Source organism: Pristis pectinata, chromosome 14, assembly GCF_009764475.1.
Source record: "Pristis pectinata isolate sPriPec2 chromosome 14, sPriPec2.1.pri, whole genome shotgun sequence".
In the NCBI taxonomy this organism is placed as follows: Eukaryota; Metazoa; Chordata; class Chondrichthyes; order Rhinopristiformes; family Pristidae; genus Pristis; species Pristis pectinata.
The window spans coordinates 38382013-38401482 of NC_067418.1; the positions used below are offsets into that span (position 1 = coordinate 38382013).

General features: G+C 39.9%; 1 protein-coding gene across 1 annotated transcript in view; it reads right to left on the reverse strand.

The window, feature by feature from the left end:
• Positions 1 to 19470, reverse strand: part of ptprja (protein tyrosine phosphatase receptor type Ja) — a 207017-nt gene that overhangs the window by 40641 nt on the left and 146906 nt on the right. Inside the window, exons 12-19 of the mRNA XM_052029697.1 lie at positions 18599 to 18862; positions 13875 to 14147; positions 13092 to 13361; positions 11884 to 12150; positions 8254 to 8529; positions 6373 to 6654; positions 1308 to 1580; positions 322 to 582 (exon numbers count right to left, since the gene is read on the reverse strand). Coding sequence (XP_051885657.1) covers positions 322 to 582; positions 1308 to 1580; positions 6373 to 6654; positions 8254 to 8529; positions 11884 to 12150; positions 13092 to 13361; positions 13875 to 14147; positions 18599 to 18862 — 2166 coding nt within the window. The remainder of the gene's footprint in view (positions 1 to 321; positions 583 to 1307; positions 1581 to 6372; positions 6655 to 8253; positions 8530 to 11883; positions 12151 to 13091; positions 13362 to 13874; positions 14148 to 18598; positions 18863 to 19470) is intronic.

The following is a 19470-nucleotide window of genomic DNA, read 5'->3' on the forward strand; positions in this document are numbered from 1 at the left end:
GGCCCCAGATCCCATGTTCATTTCAGCACACAGGACTCCCAGTTCCTGCTCTCCCTTTGAACTAACCTGGTTCTGCTTCCTACAGTCCCTTGAAACTCACTGGAGGCCCCATTTCTGCACTCCCTTGAAACTTACTGGGTTCACATAAAATTGATTATACTACTGTGCAACATCTTAAATAAAAAGGGGAATTAAAAGTACGTTGGAGTTTTAATTGGTAAACCATCCAATAGTCTGGAAAATCTGCCAGTTTGGCACCACCAAGATCCCAAAGGAGTCAGATTAATGGAATTTTACTGTAACTAGGGCTTTAATACTTACTTGTGCACTTGGACAAACTGATTGAATTGCTTTCTGTTCCATCTGCTGCCTGGGTGAAGATAGTGAATGTGTAGTGATCTCCTGAATTCAAGTGGTCAACATGTACGTTTTTACTACTGACCGTTTTATTGGAAGTTGTATTTCCAGCCGTTTGCAGTCTGTACCTGTACTCAGGCTGTGAGTCATGTGGGTCATCCCAGGTTAGATTTATTGAGGAGCTGGTTGTTGCCATAACACGAAAATTGTTGACAGGATTTGGTTCTGGAAATAAAAGTTTATGTTAAGATCATCACAGATTTTTTGCTCCCTTGTCTAATTTTCCTCCTTGACTCAGTCGTCAACTCCTTACTAATGAGTAATATATGCCGTTCTTAAAGTTCTGCCAGTGGGATTCTCAGGTGGTTGCATAACTAGGAAGTTGATTTCTCCTTTCTCCCAGTGGGAGAAGAATATCCCTGAGAGCATTCTCAAAATTGGGCACTTTTTTGATTGTCAGTTAAGAATACATAACTCTGGGGCATTTTGGCATAAATTGTAGGCATGACACGATCAACTGGGATATTAAGACACACAGCATTGTTTGAATATTCTTTATGTGAATGACAACTCACATTCAGTTGTGTCTGGCAGATAACAAAAAGGGTCCAAAGAGATTCTTTCATCAGTGAGAAACTCCACTAGCGGGACCAAAATAAAATTAATTACTCAACTGCTATTTAGCAACTGTGGCAATCTTTGCTAAACCAAAGCCAAGGACTGGTGAACAAATACTTAATCTTTCTTAACATTAATACAATAACAAATGGAATTACAATTTTCACCTACTGCCCAAGATCAGACTCTACCATGACAATGACTGTGCCCATTTATCAACTACACTCACTCTGATGAAATCTACTGAAGGAAGCAAAATGAATGTGAAAAATTTTCCTTATGTAACAAAACAAAACATTCCAGCTTTGTATGAGAAGAATATAGGCACTTACTTGTGAAGACGGATTTTGTCACAAAGCTGCTGTTCAACTGCTCCACAATAGTGGTAAAAACAGTTATGGTGTAGTTGGTTCCAGAGATAAGATTATGAAGAGTAGATTTATTATCTTCTGCAGAAACCTCTTTACTATTTGATGCCTGAGCTATTTGGTAGCTGACAATAAAAGTGTATTCATTAATACTCATGTCTTCTGGTGTCCCCCAGCTAAAATGAAGTGATGAATTAGTGACATTGGTCACCACAATGTTTCCGGGTGGTGTAGGAACTGTGAGAGAAATAAAATTACACCATGACAGATTTTGTATGGAAAGTGAATACAATTCACACAGAGTTTAATTATGTCAGGGGCAGAATTCCATGAATACTGTTGCTTTTGCTTCCTATGAGCTGAACTGAAATAGCCTGGAGGGGGCAGGGGGATTATCAAGTAAAAGGAATGCAATGATAACAGTGCTTAAAAATGACTAACAGTAAGTCCAGGGTCAGACTTATGGTCAGAAATGTGAAAACCATCTCCTCTGCATCTAGTGTGAAACGGGACTTTACCATGAGCCCAAAGTACAGCACTTTTGAATACATAAGAATGCAAGAAATAGAATAAGAGTAGACCATTCAGCCCCTCGAGTGTGCACTCCCATTCAACATCATGGCCTCAACATCAATTTCCCGCTCTTTCCCCATGATGCTAGGTAAGTAAAGTTCCAATAATCTGCTGACTGATTTTTCAGAAAAATCAATAGTTTGGCATTTGGCATACTTGGTTTTGTTCCCCACATTCTTTTCAAACTCACTGGGGTTCTGGTTCCTGCACTGCCCTTAAATTCACTGAGGTGCTGTTCCTATGCTCCTTTTATATTGGTAAATTGGTTTATTATTGTCACATGTACCAAGATACAGTGAAAAACTTGTCATGCATACTGTTCATACAGATCAATTAATAACAACAGTGCATTGAGGTAGTACAAGGTAAAAACAATAACAGAGTGTAGAATAAAGCGTTACAGTACAGAGAAAGTGCAGTGCAGGTAGACAGTAAGGTGCAAGGTCACAATGAAGTAGATTGTGAGGTCAAGAGTCCATCTTATCATACTAGGGAACTGTTCAATAGTCTTATAACAGCAGGATAGAAGCTGCCCTTGAGCCTGGTGGTACATGCTTTCAGGCTTTTGTACCTTCTGCCCAATGGGAGAGGGAAGAAGAGAGAATGTCCAGGGTGGGTGGGATCTTTGATAATGCTGGCTGCTTTACCGAGGCAGTGAGAAGTGTAGACAGAGTCCATGGAGGGAAGGCTGGTTTCCGTGATGTGCTGAGCAGTGTCCACAACTCTATGCAGCTTCTTGCTGTCATGGGCAGAGCAGTTGCCATACCAAGCCATGATGTATCCGGACAGGATGCTTTCTATGGTGTATTGATAAAAATTGGTGACATGCCAAAGGGGACATGCCAAATTTCTTTAGCCTCCTAAGGAAGCAGAGGGGCTGGTGAGCTTTCTTGGCCGTGGTGTCTACGTGGTTGGACCAGGACAGGCTATTGATGATGTTTACTCCAAGGAACTTGAAACTCTCAATCTCAGCACTGTTGATATAAACAGGAGCATGAGCACTGCCCCCTTCCTAAATTCAATGACCAGCTCTTTTGTTTTGCTGACATTGAGTGAAAGGTTATTGTCATGACACCATGTCACTAGGCTCTCTATCTCCTTCCTGTACTCCGACTCATCATTATTTGAGATACGGCCCACTAAGTTTGCAGATGATACTCCCGTAGTGCAGGAAGCAGATAGAGAGCCTAGTGACATGGTGTCATGACAACAACCTTTCCCTCAATGTCACTGGGTCCCTATTCCCACACTCGTACTAAACTCACTGGGACCCCATTTGATGCTCCCTTTAAATTCACTAGGACCCCATTCCCACACTCACTTTAAAATTACTGGGGCCCTATTTCCCGTGCTCACTGGACTTACAGGTGTCCCGTTCTCATGCTCCTTTTAAATTCACCAGGGCTCTACTTCCTGTGCTCCCTTTGAACTTGTCTGCTTCACTGGAAAATTTATTATATTACTATCCCACTTCTAAAAAGTGAAATAAACATGTGTTGGGTAGGGTATTAACAGGAATGACATCCAATAGTAAAGACAATCCATCAGTCTGGCACCACTACAGTCCCGAGAGTGCCGGATTATTGTGATTTTTAATGTCATTTAAAAATCTGTCAACCTCTGGCTTGAGTATATTAAATAGGTTTACCTCTACTGGTCTCTGCAATCGAGAATTTCACTGCAGTTCCTCAAAGAGAAATTCCCTTTCATCTCAGTCTTACATGGGTGACCCCTTATTTTGAAACAATGCCCAAATTCGAGGTACCTTCACTAGGTCTATCAGCCTCACAGCATCTTATGTGTTTCAATAAGATCATCTCTACTTCTCCTGTACTCCAATGAATATAGGCCCAACCTTTCTTCACATATCAACCACTTCATCCTATGAATCATCCAGATGTACCTTCTCTGAACAGCTTCCAATGCATGTACGACCTTCCATAAATGTCAAGACCAAAACAATTTGCAGCATTCCATGTGTGGTCTCACTAGCATCCTGTAAAGTTGCATCAAAACTTCCATACTTTTATGTCCATACCTCTTGCAATGAAGGTCAACATTTCATGAGCCTTCTTAATTATTTGATGCAACTGTATGCTGTATTTTAGTGTTTCATATACTAGAACTTCCAGATCCCTTTTTGGACTTGCATATTCATTCTTCCTTCCAAAGTGGATAAGCTCACATTTTCCCACATTATAATCCATTTTGCTCACTCCCATCACCTACCTATATTCCTTTGAGGGCTCTTTGTATCCTCCTTGTTACTTGGTAACTCATCTTCCTTTGCGTCATAATCAAACTTGGCTAGAGTACAACTATTCTCTTTATTCAGGCTATACATTATAAATATATATTATAAATATACATTATAAATAATAAACATTATAAATCATTGAAGTGCCAGCATTGATCCCTGTGGCAGTTAACAAGTTACTGATTGCCCATCCAAAAGTGATCCATTTCTCCCTACCCTCTATTTAAGTTAGCCACTCCCCTATCCATGCCAATATAATACCCACAACCCCATGCACTCTTAGCTTAAGCAGTAATTTTTAAGTTGCATCTTATCAAATGCCTCTGGAAATCCAAATATTCTACCTTTCCTGGTTCCCCTTTATCTATCCTGTTTGTTACACTCTCAAGAACTGTAGAAAATTTGTTAAATACAATTTCCCGTTCATAAAACCATGTTCATTCTGCTTATTTGTCTTATGGTTTTCAAAATACTCTGGTAGTACCAATTGAATGATGGATTCAGGATTCATCAATGACAGAGGTTGGACTAACTAACCTATAGTATCCTGCTTTCTGTCTGCTTCCTTTCTTAAATACTGGCATTACAATGGATGCTGCAGAGATCCAGAGATCCAGAGTGCTCTGGATCTCTGCAGCATCCATTGAAGTTTGGTAGATTGCAACTCATGCATCCACTTGCTTTAAGACCCTAGGAGAAAGGTTAAGTGCAGGTCACACCTGAGAAGGAACTATCAATATGTGGCTGGAGCTTGCTTTGGCCACACCCACTTGGTGGTGTTAACTCAGAGAAGGCTCTGCTGGTATTTAGGGCCTTATCCTGATTCTCAATGGTAACTCTGGATTACAAATTTGGGATGGAGGCAAGTATGAACTTCTGAGGTCAGCAGCAAGCATGGGCATCTCGCCAACAAGTCCAAATTCAGGGCTGAAAGGGATTTGGGGATAAAATCTGTCCGGGGTTCCTCAGCACGGGTCTGTGAATTGATCTTCATAGGTCAGCAATATCCCAACCAAACATGGACCTGAAGCAGAAGTAACAAGCTCTAGGGATAGAGCAAATTATTGAAGTATAGCAAGTTGGAGAAACAAAAATAAGCTCTTGAAATGACAGCAAACAATGCCACAGGAGCTCTTTGAGTCACCTGGTCATAAGGCCAGATGACTTATGACTGAACAACCCATATAACTGGAATAATCTTGCAAGAGTCTGATGATGAAAGCAATGGCTAGGATGATTTGGAACAAGGCTGCTGGTCACCACTGTCTTGATAGTTTAGGTGTGGATTGGGCATCTTTAGATCCAAAGTTGGTACAATTAACAGCAACCAAAACCACTGAACATAACTCCACTGGAACAGAATATTTGGACATAGGCATGACTAATGAGGATGCAGATGAAGTTCTGGGAAAGGGACTTGAACCAACTAAAAAGATGAAAACCCCACTGAAAGTTAGAAAAACAGGAAATTTAGAGGATCCAGGCAGAATTACTGGATAGAAGTTTTAGTGCCACCCTCTGTGTAGCCCTTGATCAAACCTTGCAGTTATGCACTGACCAAGCAGTTATGGCAGCTTCTGGATGAACATCTCTGCAGTTCCATTTTCTGAGGTATAATCTGGGGATTTGTTTCTTCCTCAATGTAAAAGGGCCAAAAGTGACATGGGAATTGAATATGTCAGAGAAACCATGGAGAAATGGGTCACAGGTTCTGAGGACAATTGTAAGTTGCATGATTTTCAAGTTTACTTTGTAAACAGCTGCTTTCTGAAATCTCACTTGATTAAATGAAGTCACAACCTGTGCCGATTTCGAACCAGCATTGCAACTTTGGACAGACAATCCAAAGGGCTTCAACTTTGTTTTAAAACAACGGTTAGAAATAACAATGGTTCCAGATAAAAAGATGCTCAGCCAAGTAAAGACAAGATCTCTGTTTAAGATAAAAGAGAGTCTGTAAAAACCTGCAGAAGCTGGATAGTAGAGTGCCAGTGTAGCCATGTGAAAAGGAAACTGGGCCAGAGAAGATAACCTTGTCAAAGTAGGAGATGAAATTAGAAATGTAGTTATAGGTGTGCAGAGATTGAAGAGGGCGAGAAATAAGACCGAGGGAAATTACTTCTGTGAGACATTTCATTTACTATTTTAAACTAGAGAAACATTCAGATACTAAAGCAAATTGTAATATACTGTACTCACAGGTGGTTTCATTTACATCATCTGAGGGTATGTGATGGGGACCACTAATTGTTACCACAGTTACAGTGTATGTCCTTCCAGGCCGTAGCCTGCTGAATACTGTTTCAGTTACTGAAGGTTGCACAATGCTCTTGTTGCCATATTCTTTTGGGTTTCGAGAATCTTTTATCTCAACACTGAAATTCTCAACTCCTCCTGATGGACGGACCCAGGTAACTCTTAAAGAATTAGTTGTGTTCTCATTGCTCAGAGAGATGTTCCCTGATGGTATTTTCATCGGTTCTGTGTAGAAATAAAGTATGTTTAGTGCATTATAAATGGGACCTAACAAGATGACATCACCAGAATGCTGGATACAGCACCAATAACATAGTAATTAGGATTTTGAAAGAGAACAAGCTACTTGGCGACTGCCATATCCTTTCCTCCTACTTTTCATTTTTCTGCATTGATCATTTTACAAATTGAACATTTTTCAGCACTAGTGAAAGGGGGGGGGGGGGGGGGGGTGCGGTTCTTAATTGAAATGTTAACTCCAGGTCTCATTTCTCATTCCATGATGCTGTCTAACCAACTATTTTCCACCATTTCCTAAACTAAATTTCTGGAAATACTTCTAGCTGATGAAGTTAAGATACATTTTTATAGGATCTTAGTCTTCCATCAGACCTCATTTTAAGTTTAAATCATTAAACAGATTCGTTTGACAAGAGGAAAGAAAGCAATGGAAGTATACCTATCTCTTAATGTACAAGAGATTTAGAATTGTGTACAGATTTTCTTCAGTTAAGGAAGGGAATCTCATCCTTAAGCATATTTCACTACTGAATTGCAGGCACGGTAGCGTAGCGGTTAGCATAATGCTATTACAGTGCCAGCGACCTGGGTTCAATTTCAGCCATTGTCTGTAAGGAGTTTGTATGTTCTCCCCATGTCTGTGTGGGTTTCCTCTGGGTGCTCTGGTTTCCTCCCACATTCCAAAGACGTATGGGTTAGGAAGTTGAGGGCATGCTATGTTAGCGCTGGAAGTGTGGCAACACTTGCCGGTTGCCCCCAGAACACTCTACGCAAAAGATGCATTTCACTGTGTGTTTCAATGTACATGTGACTAATAAAGATATCTTATACTGCAGCTAGATGCATTCCTCAAGCTTTTTCCTCTCCCTGATGCTTGGAGTGCATGATAGTGCCACAATCAACTGTCTTAGCCATTTTCTATTCCTCCCCGTTGGCTAGTAGAGAAGCTATCACAGATATGTCACCCTTGGAATCATCAATTGAAGCTTCAAATGTAGTTCACACAATTCTGATCCTAAAAGTCTTTTAAATTGAGGCTAAGTAATGAACTCGTATGTTTCAAAGTTGCAGTGACAATTTATAAGCCTGCACCAATGATTTCACTAATATCATGTCTGGGCTGGGACTTCTCTCCCCAGATTATATCTTTGCCTTACATAAGGAAAGGTCATAAGGCAACTGAGGAGGTGAGCACTTTCTTGCTACTAATTGCCTCGGTTGCATTGATATTTTTACACAAAGAGTGAAAGATGCCTGAAACACACTGCCAGGGAAGGTGGTATAAGCAAATACGATAGCAACATTTAAGAGGCATTAGCCAGTGATTGGTTAAATTGGCACCATTATCAACACCAACATGGTGGGTGGTAGGGCATGTTCCTGTATTATTCTGTCCTATGTAATGGTTTCAAGCGTTGTTGAAATTGCTACCTGCAAGACCAAGAAATGGATACTGGAACCCTATGAAGTGTGGTTTAATAACAGCACAACCTCTATTTATGTTAAGTGAGAATAAACATTTGTTTCAGAAATTAAATAACAATTCTATCAAGTTAATTAGACTTTCATATTCCAGAGTATTACCTGTGTAGTTGGCTATAACAGTTGGTTCTGCTGGAGTACCATCCTTCGCCAGTGTGATAACAGAAAAGGTGTAGTTTGTTCCTGATGTCAGTCCATCCACAGTCACAGTTTCATTTGCTGTGGTTTTATTTCCATTACCATCTGTAAATGGTGGGCTTCTTTTTGTCACCACTCTATACCTATATTCCTCTTTATATTCCCCTGGTCTTGCCCAATGTAGGGAAATGCTGTCTGTGTTGAAGTCCAATATTTGTAGGTTCTGAATGGGGTTTGGCTCTGTTGATGAAAATAATGAAACAGATATTTTCTGGGCATTAGTAAGGACATAGACCCATTGGATGAGCTATCAACATTTTGATCAAATCAAGTGGAATTAAGGCAAAAATTGCTCTGGATAGACATCAGAAACCCTACAATTGCCCATTGTAATCCAAATGAAAGAATGGTTTTTACAAGACTGTAAAATATAACATAAGTTTGTTCACAGTGACTGCAACCTACAGGTCAACAAGAGAGACAAGATGTCAAAAGTAAAATCATATTATTGCGATACTCTAGTTGATGGGGAAATTAACTTATCTGTGCCTGTCATTATGCTTGTGTTACAGCCCTGGATATTCCATCCATCAGTGAAACTGCCAATAAAAAAAATCAATTGACAAAAAGAGGAACCAAGAGAAGACAGAGTATTTCACATGTTAAAAGCTCCCTTGAATTACTAACTCTTTTTTAAAATTTGCCATCACAACAAAGTTGTGTTAGAATGGTTAAATGAAGCTTGAACTACAAGTTCAACCGCAAGGGGAGATCTTGCCTGACAAACCTGTTGGAATTCTTTGAGGAAGTAACAGGCAGGATAGACAAAGGAGAGTCAGTGGATGTTGTTTACTTGGATTTTCAGAAGGCCTTTGACAAGGTGCCACACATGAGGCTGCTAAACAAGATAGGAGCCCATGATATTACAGGAAAGATACAGCATGGATAGAAGATTGGCTGACTGGCAGAAGGCAAAGAGTGGGAATAAAGTGGGCCTTTTCTGGTTGGCCAGTGATGACTAGTGGTGTTCCGCAGGGGTCGGTGTTGGGGCCGCTACTTTTCACGTTATATGTTAATGATCTGGATGACGGAATTGATGGCTTTATGGCCAAGTTTGCGGATGATGCAAAGTTAGGTGGAAGGGCAGGTAGTGCTGAGGAAGCAGGGAGTCTGCAGAAGGACTTGGACAGGTTGGGAGAATAGGCACAGAAGTGGTAGATGGAATACAACGTAAGGAAGTGTATGGTCATGCATTTTGGTAGAACAAATAAAGGTGTAGACTATTTTCTAAACAGGGAGAGAATTCAGAAATTGGAGGTGCGAAGGGATTTGGGAGTCCTAGTGCAGGGTTCCCTAAAGGTTAACTTGCAGGTTGAGTTGGTAGTAAGGAAGGCAAATGCAATGTTAGCATTCATTTTGAGAGGACTAGAATATAAAAGCAAGGATGTAATGCTGAGGCTTTATAAGGCATTGGTCAGACCACATGTGGAGTATTGAGAGCAGCTTTGGGCCCCATATCGAAGTAAGGGTGTGCTGGCGTTGGAGAGGGTCCAGAGGAGGTTTACGAGAATGATCCCATGGGTGAAAGGGTTAACGTATGAGGAGCGTTTGACGACTCTGGGCCTGTACTTGCTGGAGTTTAAAAGGATGAGGGGGGAGCTCATTGAAACCTACCAAATATTGAAAGGCCTGGATAGAGTGGATGTGGAGAGATTGTTTCCAGAAGTGGGAGAGTCTAGCACCATAGGGCATAACATCAGAATAAAAGGACATCCCTTTAGAACTGAGATGAAGAGGAATTTCTTTAGCCAGAGGGTAGTGAATCTGTGGAATTCATTGCCACAGACAGCTGTGGAGGCCAAGTCATTGGGTATATTTAAAGTGGAGGTTGATAGGTTCTTGATTAGTCAGGGCATCAAAGGTTACGGGGAGAGGGCAGGAGAATGGGTTTGAGAGGTAAAAATAAATCGGTCATGATTGAATGGTAGAGCAGACTTGATGGGCCAAATGGCCTAATTCTGCTCCTATATCTTATGGTCTCATGCAAGGGACAAACATCAGTTTATTTCAAGAACCATTTATCAGGGGAATGTGGCATTGCTGAATGTATTTAATATCCCTTCTTAGCTGCCCATGGAAAGGCGATGGTCCGTTGCCTCTCTGTACTAATTTTAATTCAATTGAGTGGTTTGTTAGGTTAGTTCAGAAGGAATAACGGAAATAATAAGACAGTGGTTATGTTACTGGATTTATAGTCTAGATGTATGGACAGATGATCTGGCAAGCAGAATTCAATTCCCAAACTGTCTGTTAATGAAATTAAGTTGTTTAAATAAATCTGGAATAAAAAACCAGTATCATTAATTATGACCATGAAACATCCTGATTTCTCACTAAAACAGGATCAGGGAGGAATTCTGCAATGTGCAGCTCGAGATCTGCAACAATGTGCTTGACTTAACTGTATGGCAAGCCACTTAGTTGATTCAAACTAACATGATAAACAAAAAAAAACCAGACAGACCATGCAGATTGACAATAGAATCGAATTCAAACATAATAAATGCATACCAAGTCTAGTCCGACTTAACATGCAAAGTTCTCTTCAATAACATCATCAAAATTAGAAGGGCTGCCCGATCCACTATTGAACTGAGTCATTCTCTGAGGAAAATACCCTGCTAACATTGCAGACCCTCAATCCTCAGCTACGTTACAGCCAACTGGCAGGACCAAGTCACCATCAGAAGTGGCACTCAGTCTGGAGAGAGTAGCCCTGGGAGTCTTTAACATTGACACAAGGCCCCAAGAAATCTCACGGCATCAGGTCAAATGCAAGTAATGAAACCTCCTGTTGATTACCATGAATATCTCTCCATCAGCTAATGTACTGGTGCCTGTCATATTAAATATCATGATGGAAAAGTGCTTGTGGGAAGGGTACAGATCAAAGGCTAACCTCAAGTGGGGCATGAAAACAGCTCTACTATCAACTAGATCTGGAACACAATTCCTTGGCATTACAGCTGGAAAATAGTCAGCATCCAGAGTTATTGATCAATGGTGTGGGAGACTTGAAGGGAAGATAGTCGACTCCTGTTCCTATTTCTCATGTTTTTACTTCCTTATCTCTGGTTTCTGATAATTGTCCTCCTGGTCTGTGGCAACATTTATTTTGCAGTTTCATTCATTTCTCTCTCCTAGTATTTTTGTACCCTGATTCAAGCAAAACAGACTTGATCAAGGAATTAAATGAATAAATTATATCCTTAACTCATCAGACAAACATTGGTAACAGCATTTTTAAAAAATGATCTGAAGGGACAATGAACAAAACTGTAAGAATGACAAAGGCATTCATAAATTAATAGTTTACATGAGAAGGGTTAAACGTATTAAGTCACTTATTGAATAAACTGCAGCATTGTAAACTTTCATCTGTATCTAAATTAATTTACTCACATATGCAAAAGCTTTTTCATTCTAAGAAAATAGTAAGGAATTTTCTCACAGGGAACTATACCTTGCAAAGTGCTCTTGCATTATGATTCATTTTGGAAACATGAAAATATTCACATTCCTTATTACACTTACGGGTAAAGCGCTTGGTCATCTCAATGCGACTCGCCAGGTGTCCAGGTCCAATGGTGGCCACAGAGATCGTGTATTCAGTCCCAGAAATAAGGTTTGAAATTGTGGTGAAGTTTAACTGTTTCACAATAGACTCTAAAGTAGAACCATCACTGTAGGTTATGTTGAAGGAGTAACTTCCATCATCCATATCAGCAGGTGCTCCCCAGTTTAATGAGATGGAACTGGTATTGAAGTTCAACACCTTGATAGCACCAGGAGGGCTTGGACCTGAATGGGGAAAGAAAGTACATTCAATCAGTACCAATGCATCCAGATTCCTTTTGGGTTTTTGAGATATTTGGTTACTATTTCTTACTTGGAAACACTCATTCTGATATGAAACGCTACTTGAGGTCAAAATAGAGGATACTGTACAAAATTATTTCAGCCAGTGTCAGTACATAATGATTTCCCAAGTGTTTTGAAATATTGTTCCACATTTTGTTCCTAAAAATGCACCAACAACTTAAGGTAGCCAAGACAAAGGACTGGTATCAAAATACCAAATCAGGAAAATGGAAATATTGTGAGAGTGGAGGTGACAGATATATTAACTACAGTCAATAGTCAATGACCTCACTTTTGATGCACATGTTAAAATCCCATTCTTTGTCTGCATTAGTTTTATTTATTGAGATTCAAATAAAACAAGGTTTAGCAGTTTCAACCCAACAGCCACCTTCAAGGCAATGCAATACATGATGAGCACTGTGATTAATTAAAATCAAATGAATCAATGTATCCAATCACAGTTCAAGAAAATGTATATACATAAATGAAAAACTGATATTGCTTATTAAACTACCCAGTGAAAAACCTCACTAATGACCAGATTTTGGTGAGAATGCAGCAGTGCTCATGATCTATACTTCTTGACATTATGTTAATAATTACACTTCAAAAGTACTTCATTGAGTGTAAAGTACTTTGGGACATCCCAAGATTGAAAAAGAAAATTCACCATATTCTGTTATTTCTTCTTGGGCAACACCCCTGCCCCTCAAAATTAAATATCGAATCTGGGCCTAACAATCAGTGATAGCAAAATGCTAGAGATCAAATTCCTCAATCGTAGTGATTTATGGATGCTTGAGAAAGAGTTCAATATTTGTCATTTCTGATATGAAACACAAATTCAATTGAAACTGCTCTTCACACTTTCCACATACCTGTTATACCCTGCACATTGTCAGAGGTTACATTGAAAGGTCCGCTGTGTGTAATCACTGTGACATTGTACACACGGCCAGGTCGAAGATTAGTGAAATTTACAGATGTGGAAATTGTACTATCGACTTTCATGTCTAAATTTTTCACATCTTGCAGCTTGATAAAGAACATCTCCACGTTGCCAGGTGGTCGAGTCCAGGAGACAAACAATGTATCCAGTGTCCCACTGCTGCTCACGCTGATGTTTGCTTCTGGTATCTGTACAGGTTCTGTGGGATTAAAAGAGGTTTGAATCTTCCAGGAGGATTCAGATACAAAAGATAATGTGGCAGGTAGATAAGTAATGTAAATCACAGAATAGGAACACAGAAACATCTCAGCAGATGGGAAAATTGATAAGGAGGTATTAGAAGCACTACAAAATTAAATACTGCACATGCTCAAAATCTGAAATAAAAACAAAAGCAGCAAAAATTCAACAGGTTAGGCAGCATCCTTGGACAGAACAATTCAGGTCATATTGAAAGATGAGCTGCTGTACCTCAAGCCACCATTGAGCTTCACTATAATAGTGCAAGAAGCCAAAGACTGAGAGGCCAGAGCAGGAATGGGACAGAAAATTAAAGTGATAGGCACTCTCTGTAGATTGAATGGTGGTGTTCAGCAAGTGGTCTCTCAATTTGTGTTTGGTTTCTTCATTGGAAGAAACCAAACACAATTCAGTGGAAAGCAATTATTTATACAATTTCTTATGAAGACATGGCACCGTCTGCTGCACTTACTTGTGTAGCTGGATTCTTCTATGGAATCAGCCAGGACATTGCCGACATGTGTGGTAACAGTGAATGTGTAGTTGATTCCAGGGGTCAGATCTGTCACAGTAGCACTTTCATTTTCTACAGTTACATTCTGAATGATAATGGTAGGTTTCGAGCTTTCTTTTGTCACTACCAGATATGAATAGTCATTTTTATATCCCATTGGTTGTGACCAATTCAAAGTTATGGAGTCAGTGCCAATATTTACAAATTGAAGTCTGTTCACCACGTTTGGTTCTGTTGGGTAAAATAAGTTAATTTTGTTGTTTATTTTTTAAATGCTTCAGGCAAACCAGTTACTGATGATAAATATACTTTATAAACAGACAACACCTCAGATTTTATGGTTACTGTAAAACAGATGGTGGCAAATTCTTCATTACACACTACTTCCAAGCAGATTTTCTATGGGCTTTTGGGAAGGTCTTTCAACTGAATGAAATCCCAATATTCTCAAAGGCACCTTGGGCCTTTGAACGCAAAGGGGCCATGGAACCCCCCCCACAAGGCTGCGTTCAAGTGATACTGCTATGAGTTTACTAGGAAGGTCTCCACTGTAACCACTCGGCTGACCAGTGCCAGAAAAATATCATGATTTGATAAGCTGGGTCATGTTGAGTTCTTACAGTTTAAGACTTAATGCAGCTCTTGCCTTGGCTAACATTCGCATGGAAGCATTCACATCCAGCTTCCATCGCTAGATCCGATAGGTGTCTGGGCAGGTAACCCCAAGCATCAGGGGAGAAAGCATATCTTAGATCTGGTGAGTTGCATCCATTCCACATTAGTACCACTTCATTTTATCAACCTTCAATTGCATGGCTTGTATCTACAGCCAAGAGGCACACTTTGTGCTGAGTTATAACTTATGAAGATCAACCTTACTGTTGGAACACCTAAAGAGTTTTCTTTTCTTCCTAGACTTTTCATGCTAGACTTTCCTGAAAGAGGCAGGGAAGAGACCCTGATCTAAAACCTAGTGCCACATGCAAGCTGCTAGAGCTCTTGAGCAGGAGGAGATGAAGAACATCCTGTTGGCCTGATGTACATGATCCCATGGAGCACCACCTCAGAGAAGAAAACAGATTATTAGAAGGGTGTGGGGAGAAGTCATAATTTGGGGCTGTAGTCAGAGAAGAGGGAAGAGAGGCCTTCAGTCTCAGAATTGAGTTCAGTAAGTTGTGTTAACTTGCAGCAGTTGGATGAGCCCCAAAATAAGGAAGCATTTAGGAGAATGTTCAGGTTGGCACTAAAAAAATGCTTGGAGCAGTGTCAGGCCTGTCATACTGACTATATGGAGCACCAGGAATGTGGAGAGTGAATGTCAACATTCTTTTGGAACCTGGTACAGAACCTGGAAAGCCTCACTTTTGCCTTCTATGCCAGACAACGGCAATGCCGGAAAAACAGGGCTTCTGAAAAAACAGATTTCTACCTCTGTTAATGTATAGCCCAGTCCTTGAGTACTCAGTTAACTCTGAACCAGCAGCAAGCAGGTTCCCAGGAACAGCAGTTTGCTGCTCTGCCGACACCACTGCTGCTATCAGGGAGCTATCATTGCTGCATATACTCAAGACAGAGATCAATAGATTTTTGGATATTAACAAAATCAAGGGATATGAGGTTTGTACAGGAAAATGCTGCTGAGCTCATAGATCAGCCATGATTTTGATGAATAGGGAAATAGGTGAGACTGAATAGGGACATAAATAGGAGCAGGAGTACGACTATTTGGCTTTTCTGCCATTTATCAAGGTCGTGGCTGATCTTCTATTTCAATGCCATTTTCCTGCATCATACCCAGATCCCTTGATTATTTAATGTTCAGAAATCTATTTTTCTCTATTTTGCAAACCCTCAAGGTCCTCAGAGGTGGAGAATTCCAAAGATTCACCCCACTCTGGATGATGGTATCCCATCATCTCAGTCCTTACCAGCCTACTTCTTATTCTGAGACTGTGATTTCCTGGTTCTAAACCCCTCACTCAGGGGAAACATCCTCCTTGTATCCAGTCTGTCAAATCCTGTAAGACGTTTCAGTGAAATCTCCTTTCAGTCTTCTAAACTCTAGAAGACTAGCCTACTCAATCTTTCCTCATATAGCAAACTCACAATCCTTGGAAGCAGTTTAATGAATATTCACTGCACTCCCTCTATGGCAAGCATATTCTTTATCTAGTTAAGGAGACCAAAACTGTGCATAATACTCCAGGTGTGGTCCCACCAAGGCCCTATATAACTGCAACAAGACATCTGTACTCCTGTATTCAAATCCTCTGGTAATAACATTTAACATATCATTTACTTTCCTAGTTGCTTCCTGCACCTGCATGTTGGCTTTTAGCAACTTGTGTACAAAGATACTTTAAGCATCAACATCACCTAATCTCTCACCATTAAAAAAATGCCTGCTAAAAGTTTTGAGTACCAAAGTGGATCACCATTTTTTTTTCCACATTATAATTCATCCACCATGTTCTTGTCCAGTCACGCAACTTCTCTATATCCCCTTGAAGCATCTTTACCTCCTCCTCCCTACTCATGATCTCACCTAGTTTAGAATATCAGCAAACTTGGAAATAGGACATTTAGTTCCCTCAGTCAAATTGCTGATAGAGTTTGTGAATAGCGATGGCCCTAATTCCTGTAGTATCCTACTAGACACAGCCTGCCAACCTGAGAAAGACCACCTTTTGCTTTCTCTCTGATAACTATTTATCAATTCATGTCTCTATACTACTCCTAGTTCCATGTGCTCTCATCTTATTGACCAAGCTCCTGTGTGGGACTTTAGCGAAAGCCTTCCGAAAATCCAAATTCACAAGATTCACTGGTGGCCTTTTATCTATTCCACCACTTATCCTCAGAGAATCCCAGTATATTAGTCAAATATTTATCCTTTCCTAATTCCATGCTGACTCTGCTCAATCCTATTCTTTTCAAGGTGTTCTGTTGTTGCATCATTAATTACAGATTTCAGCATTTTTCCTCCTACTGACAGTTGCCTAACATATCATTGGTTAACCATTGTCTTTCTCTCTCTCTCGCTCCTCTGATAAATGGTGGGATAAGATTTGCTATTCACAGAATCAATTCCAGAATTTGGAAAGCGATAACCAGAGCATTCACTACCTCAAAAGCTGCTGCTTTCAAAACCCTGGTACAGAGATCATTCAGTCCTTGGGATTTAAAAACAATCTGCTGGAGGAACTCAGCGGGTCAAGCAGCATCTGTAGAGGTAAAGGGATGGTCGATGTATCAAGTCGAGATGCTGCATTAGGACTGGTGCAGGGTCTTGACCTGAAAGGTTACCCTTCTCTCTGCCTTGACAGAGGCTGCTCGACCCACAGAGTTCCTCCAGCAGTTTCTTTACTTTACTGCTTCAGATTTCAGTCTCTTGTGTCTCCAGTCCTTGGGATTTATTGGCTTCTCTAGAACCTTTTTTTAAATTTCACTGTTGTTCATTGATGCTGGACTATTGCTTCTCTAGTATCTCTGGCAGGGTGTTTGTATATACCTCTGTGAAGACAGACAGAAATTATTGTTCAACTCTTTGTCATTTTCTTATTCTCCTTCATACATTTTCCTGTGAGAGATCCACACTTGCCTTCATTATAAACCTATAGAAGTTCTTACAGTCAGTCTTTGATTCTTGGCAGTTTACTTTTATATTCAACCTTGTCTTTCTTAATCAATTTCTTGGTTCTTCATTCCTGAGTTCTAAAATACTCCCAATCCTCAGGCCTGTTGCTACTTGTAGTGTTCTTGTCTGGAAAGGATATTTCAGTTTCCTCCACTTTTGTGAATGATACATAGTTTTGTGTTAGACACATAGTTGTAGATAAGAACGACAGCTTTGAAGCATACAAATAGAGGAATGGAGTGATTAGAACTGGGGATCAGAGGTGAAGACTGAAGTTGGTAGGGGAAATATTATTAGAAGTTATTCAATGGAAGCTATGGATGGAACCATGAGACTGCAGAGTCCTGAGTGTGGACTGCAGATGATGGAGTAGATGAGCAAAGAGCCCAAGTGACATGTTATCATAGCTGCACCAAACATTATTTTTGCTGTTCACAAGCATGGAGTTCATGGCTGTGGCCAGGACAGAAACTAATTAAGAAACTCTGAGAGAGAGGTTTCATTGCTCATTAAGAGGCTTTAATATGGAGAGAAGGTGGGACTTAGATGAAGAGACATAGCTCAGCAAGATCAAATTGAGTTGACTTATTTTGCCAGAGAGGGCCAATGTCTTCAAGTATGAGTTTCCACGGGCATGGATGTTGGGTAAAAAACAATGACAGCATTTAATTAAAAGGAGCAAGTTGATATGCGAAGAATATGAAAATATTAGAGCTCATTACTGAGACAAAAGACAAAATACACATCATAGAAAAACTAATATATCAAAACACTTAATGCCAGGCAGTGGTGACATCAGGCTTATTTTTCATTTCTTCCAAGTTGACAATTGTATTCATGCACAGAAAATGTGAGGGGTTTCTGAACACGTCATACACAAAAAAAAATCAGTCAAAATATTTTTGTCAAACTACTCAGCAGGACTTTTTCCAGAAATATCTGGAAAGAAACAGGTGTGCTGGATAGCATACAAAAGGGGAAGAATAAAATTAAGGTATTTGTTTATAAACTGCTCTTTGGAATTGAGAATGGATGTTTCACTTACTGGTGAACTGAGATGTTGATACAATGTCACTCATCAATTCTCCAGGTCCAACAGTGGCCACTGAAATGGTGTAGTTGGTTCCAGAAGTAAGGTTCAAAATTATTGAATTTGTATTTACTCTTTTCGACATATTTGCAGAACCATTATTGTAGGTTATTTCAAAGGAATAACTTCCATTATCCATATCCATAGGTGCACCCCAGTTTAATGAGATGGAACTGTTGCTGACGTTGGTCACAGTGATGGTTCCAGGAACACTGGGAACTGTGTGAGATAAAATATATAGAAAATTAGTTCCTCCTATACTAAAGAGATTCCTGAATTTTGTTTTTAACATATGAATTATGCCTTTGAAAAAAACTTTATAATGAATTTTGATGTTAAACGTGCTTTGTGAATGTGGGTTGGCTTTGTCTTGCAAGATAGGAGAAGGAAAGATAACTAAGGTTGCAAGAGTTAATCAAGGCCGAAAAGGGAGTTGAGAATTGAAGGAAAGATTTTCATATGGTAATCCAGAGAAGATGGTTTCCCAGACATTCCTGCTGAAAACAGCAGAAAGTTTGTGACAAATTTTCTCAGATTTCCCATCCAATTAGGCAGGTATATAAAGTCCAAGGAAGGATGGGTGTGAAATGAGTCAGGTATCAGAGAATGAGATGAGGGAAGTCAAAGATTACGGGTTTTGTTAAAGGGATAAACTCCTCTTCGTTTACAAGCAATGCTATGAATGAATTTAACTCTTGGGTGTGGCTCGTCCTATCTCTTTTTAATCTGCCGGTTTTCCTGGCCTTTGGGTTTAAATAAAATAAATAAAATGCACTGACACAGGTTCTCTTTCTTCCTTTTTCAATCTTTTTATTAGTTTTCAAATT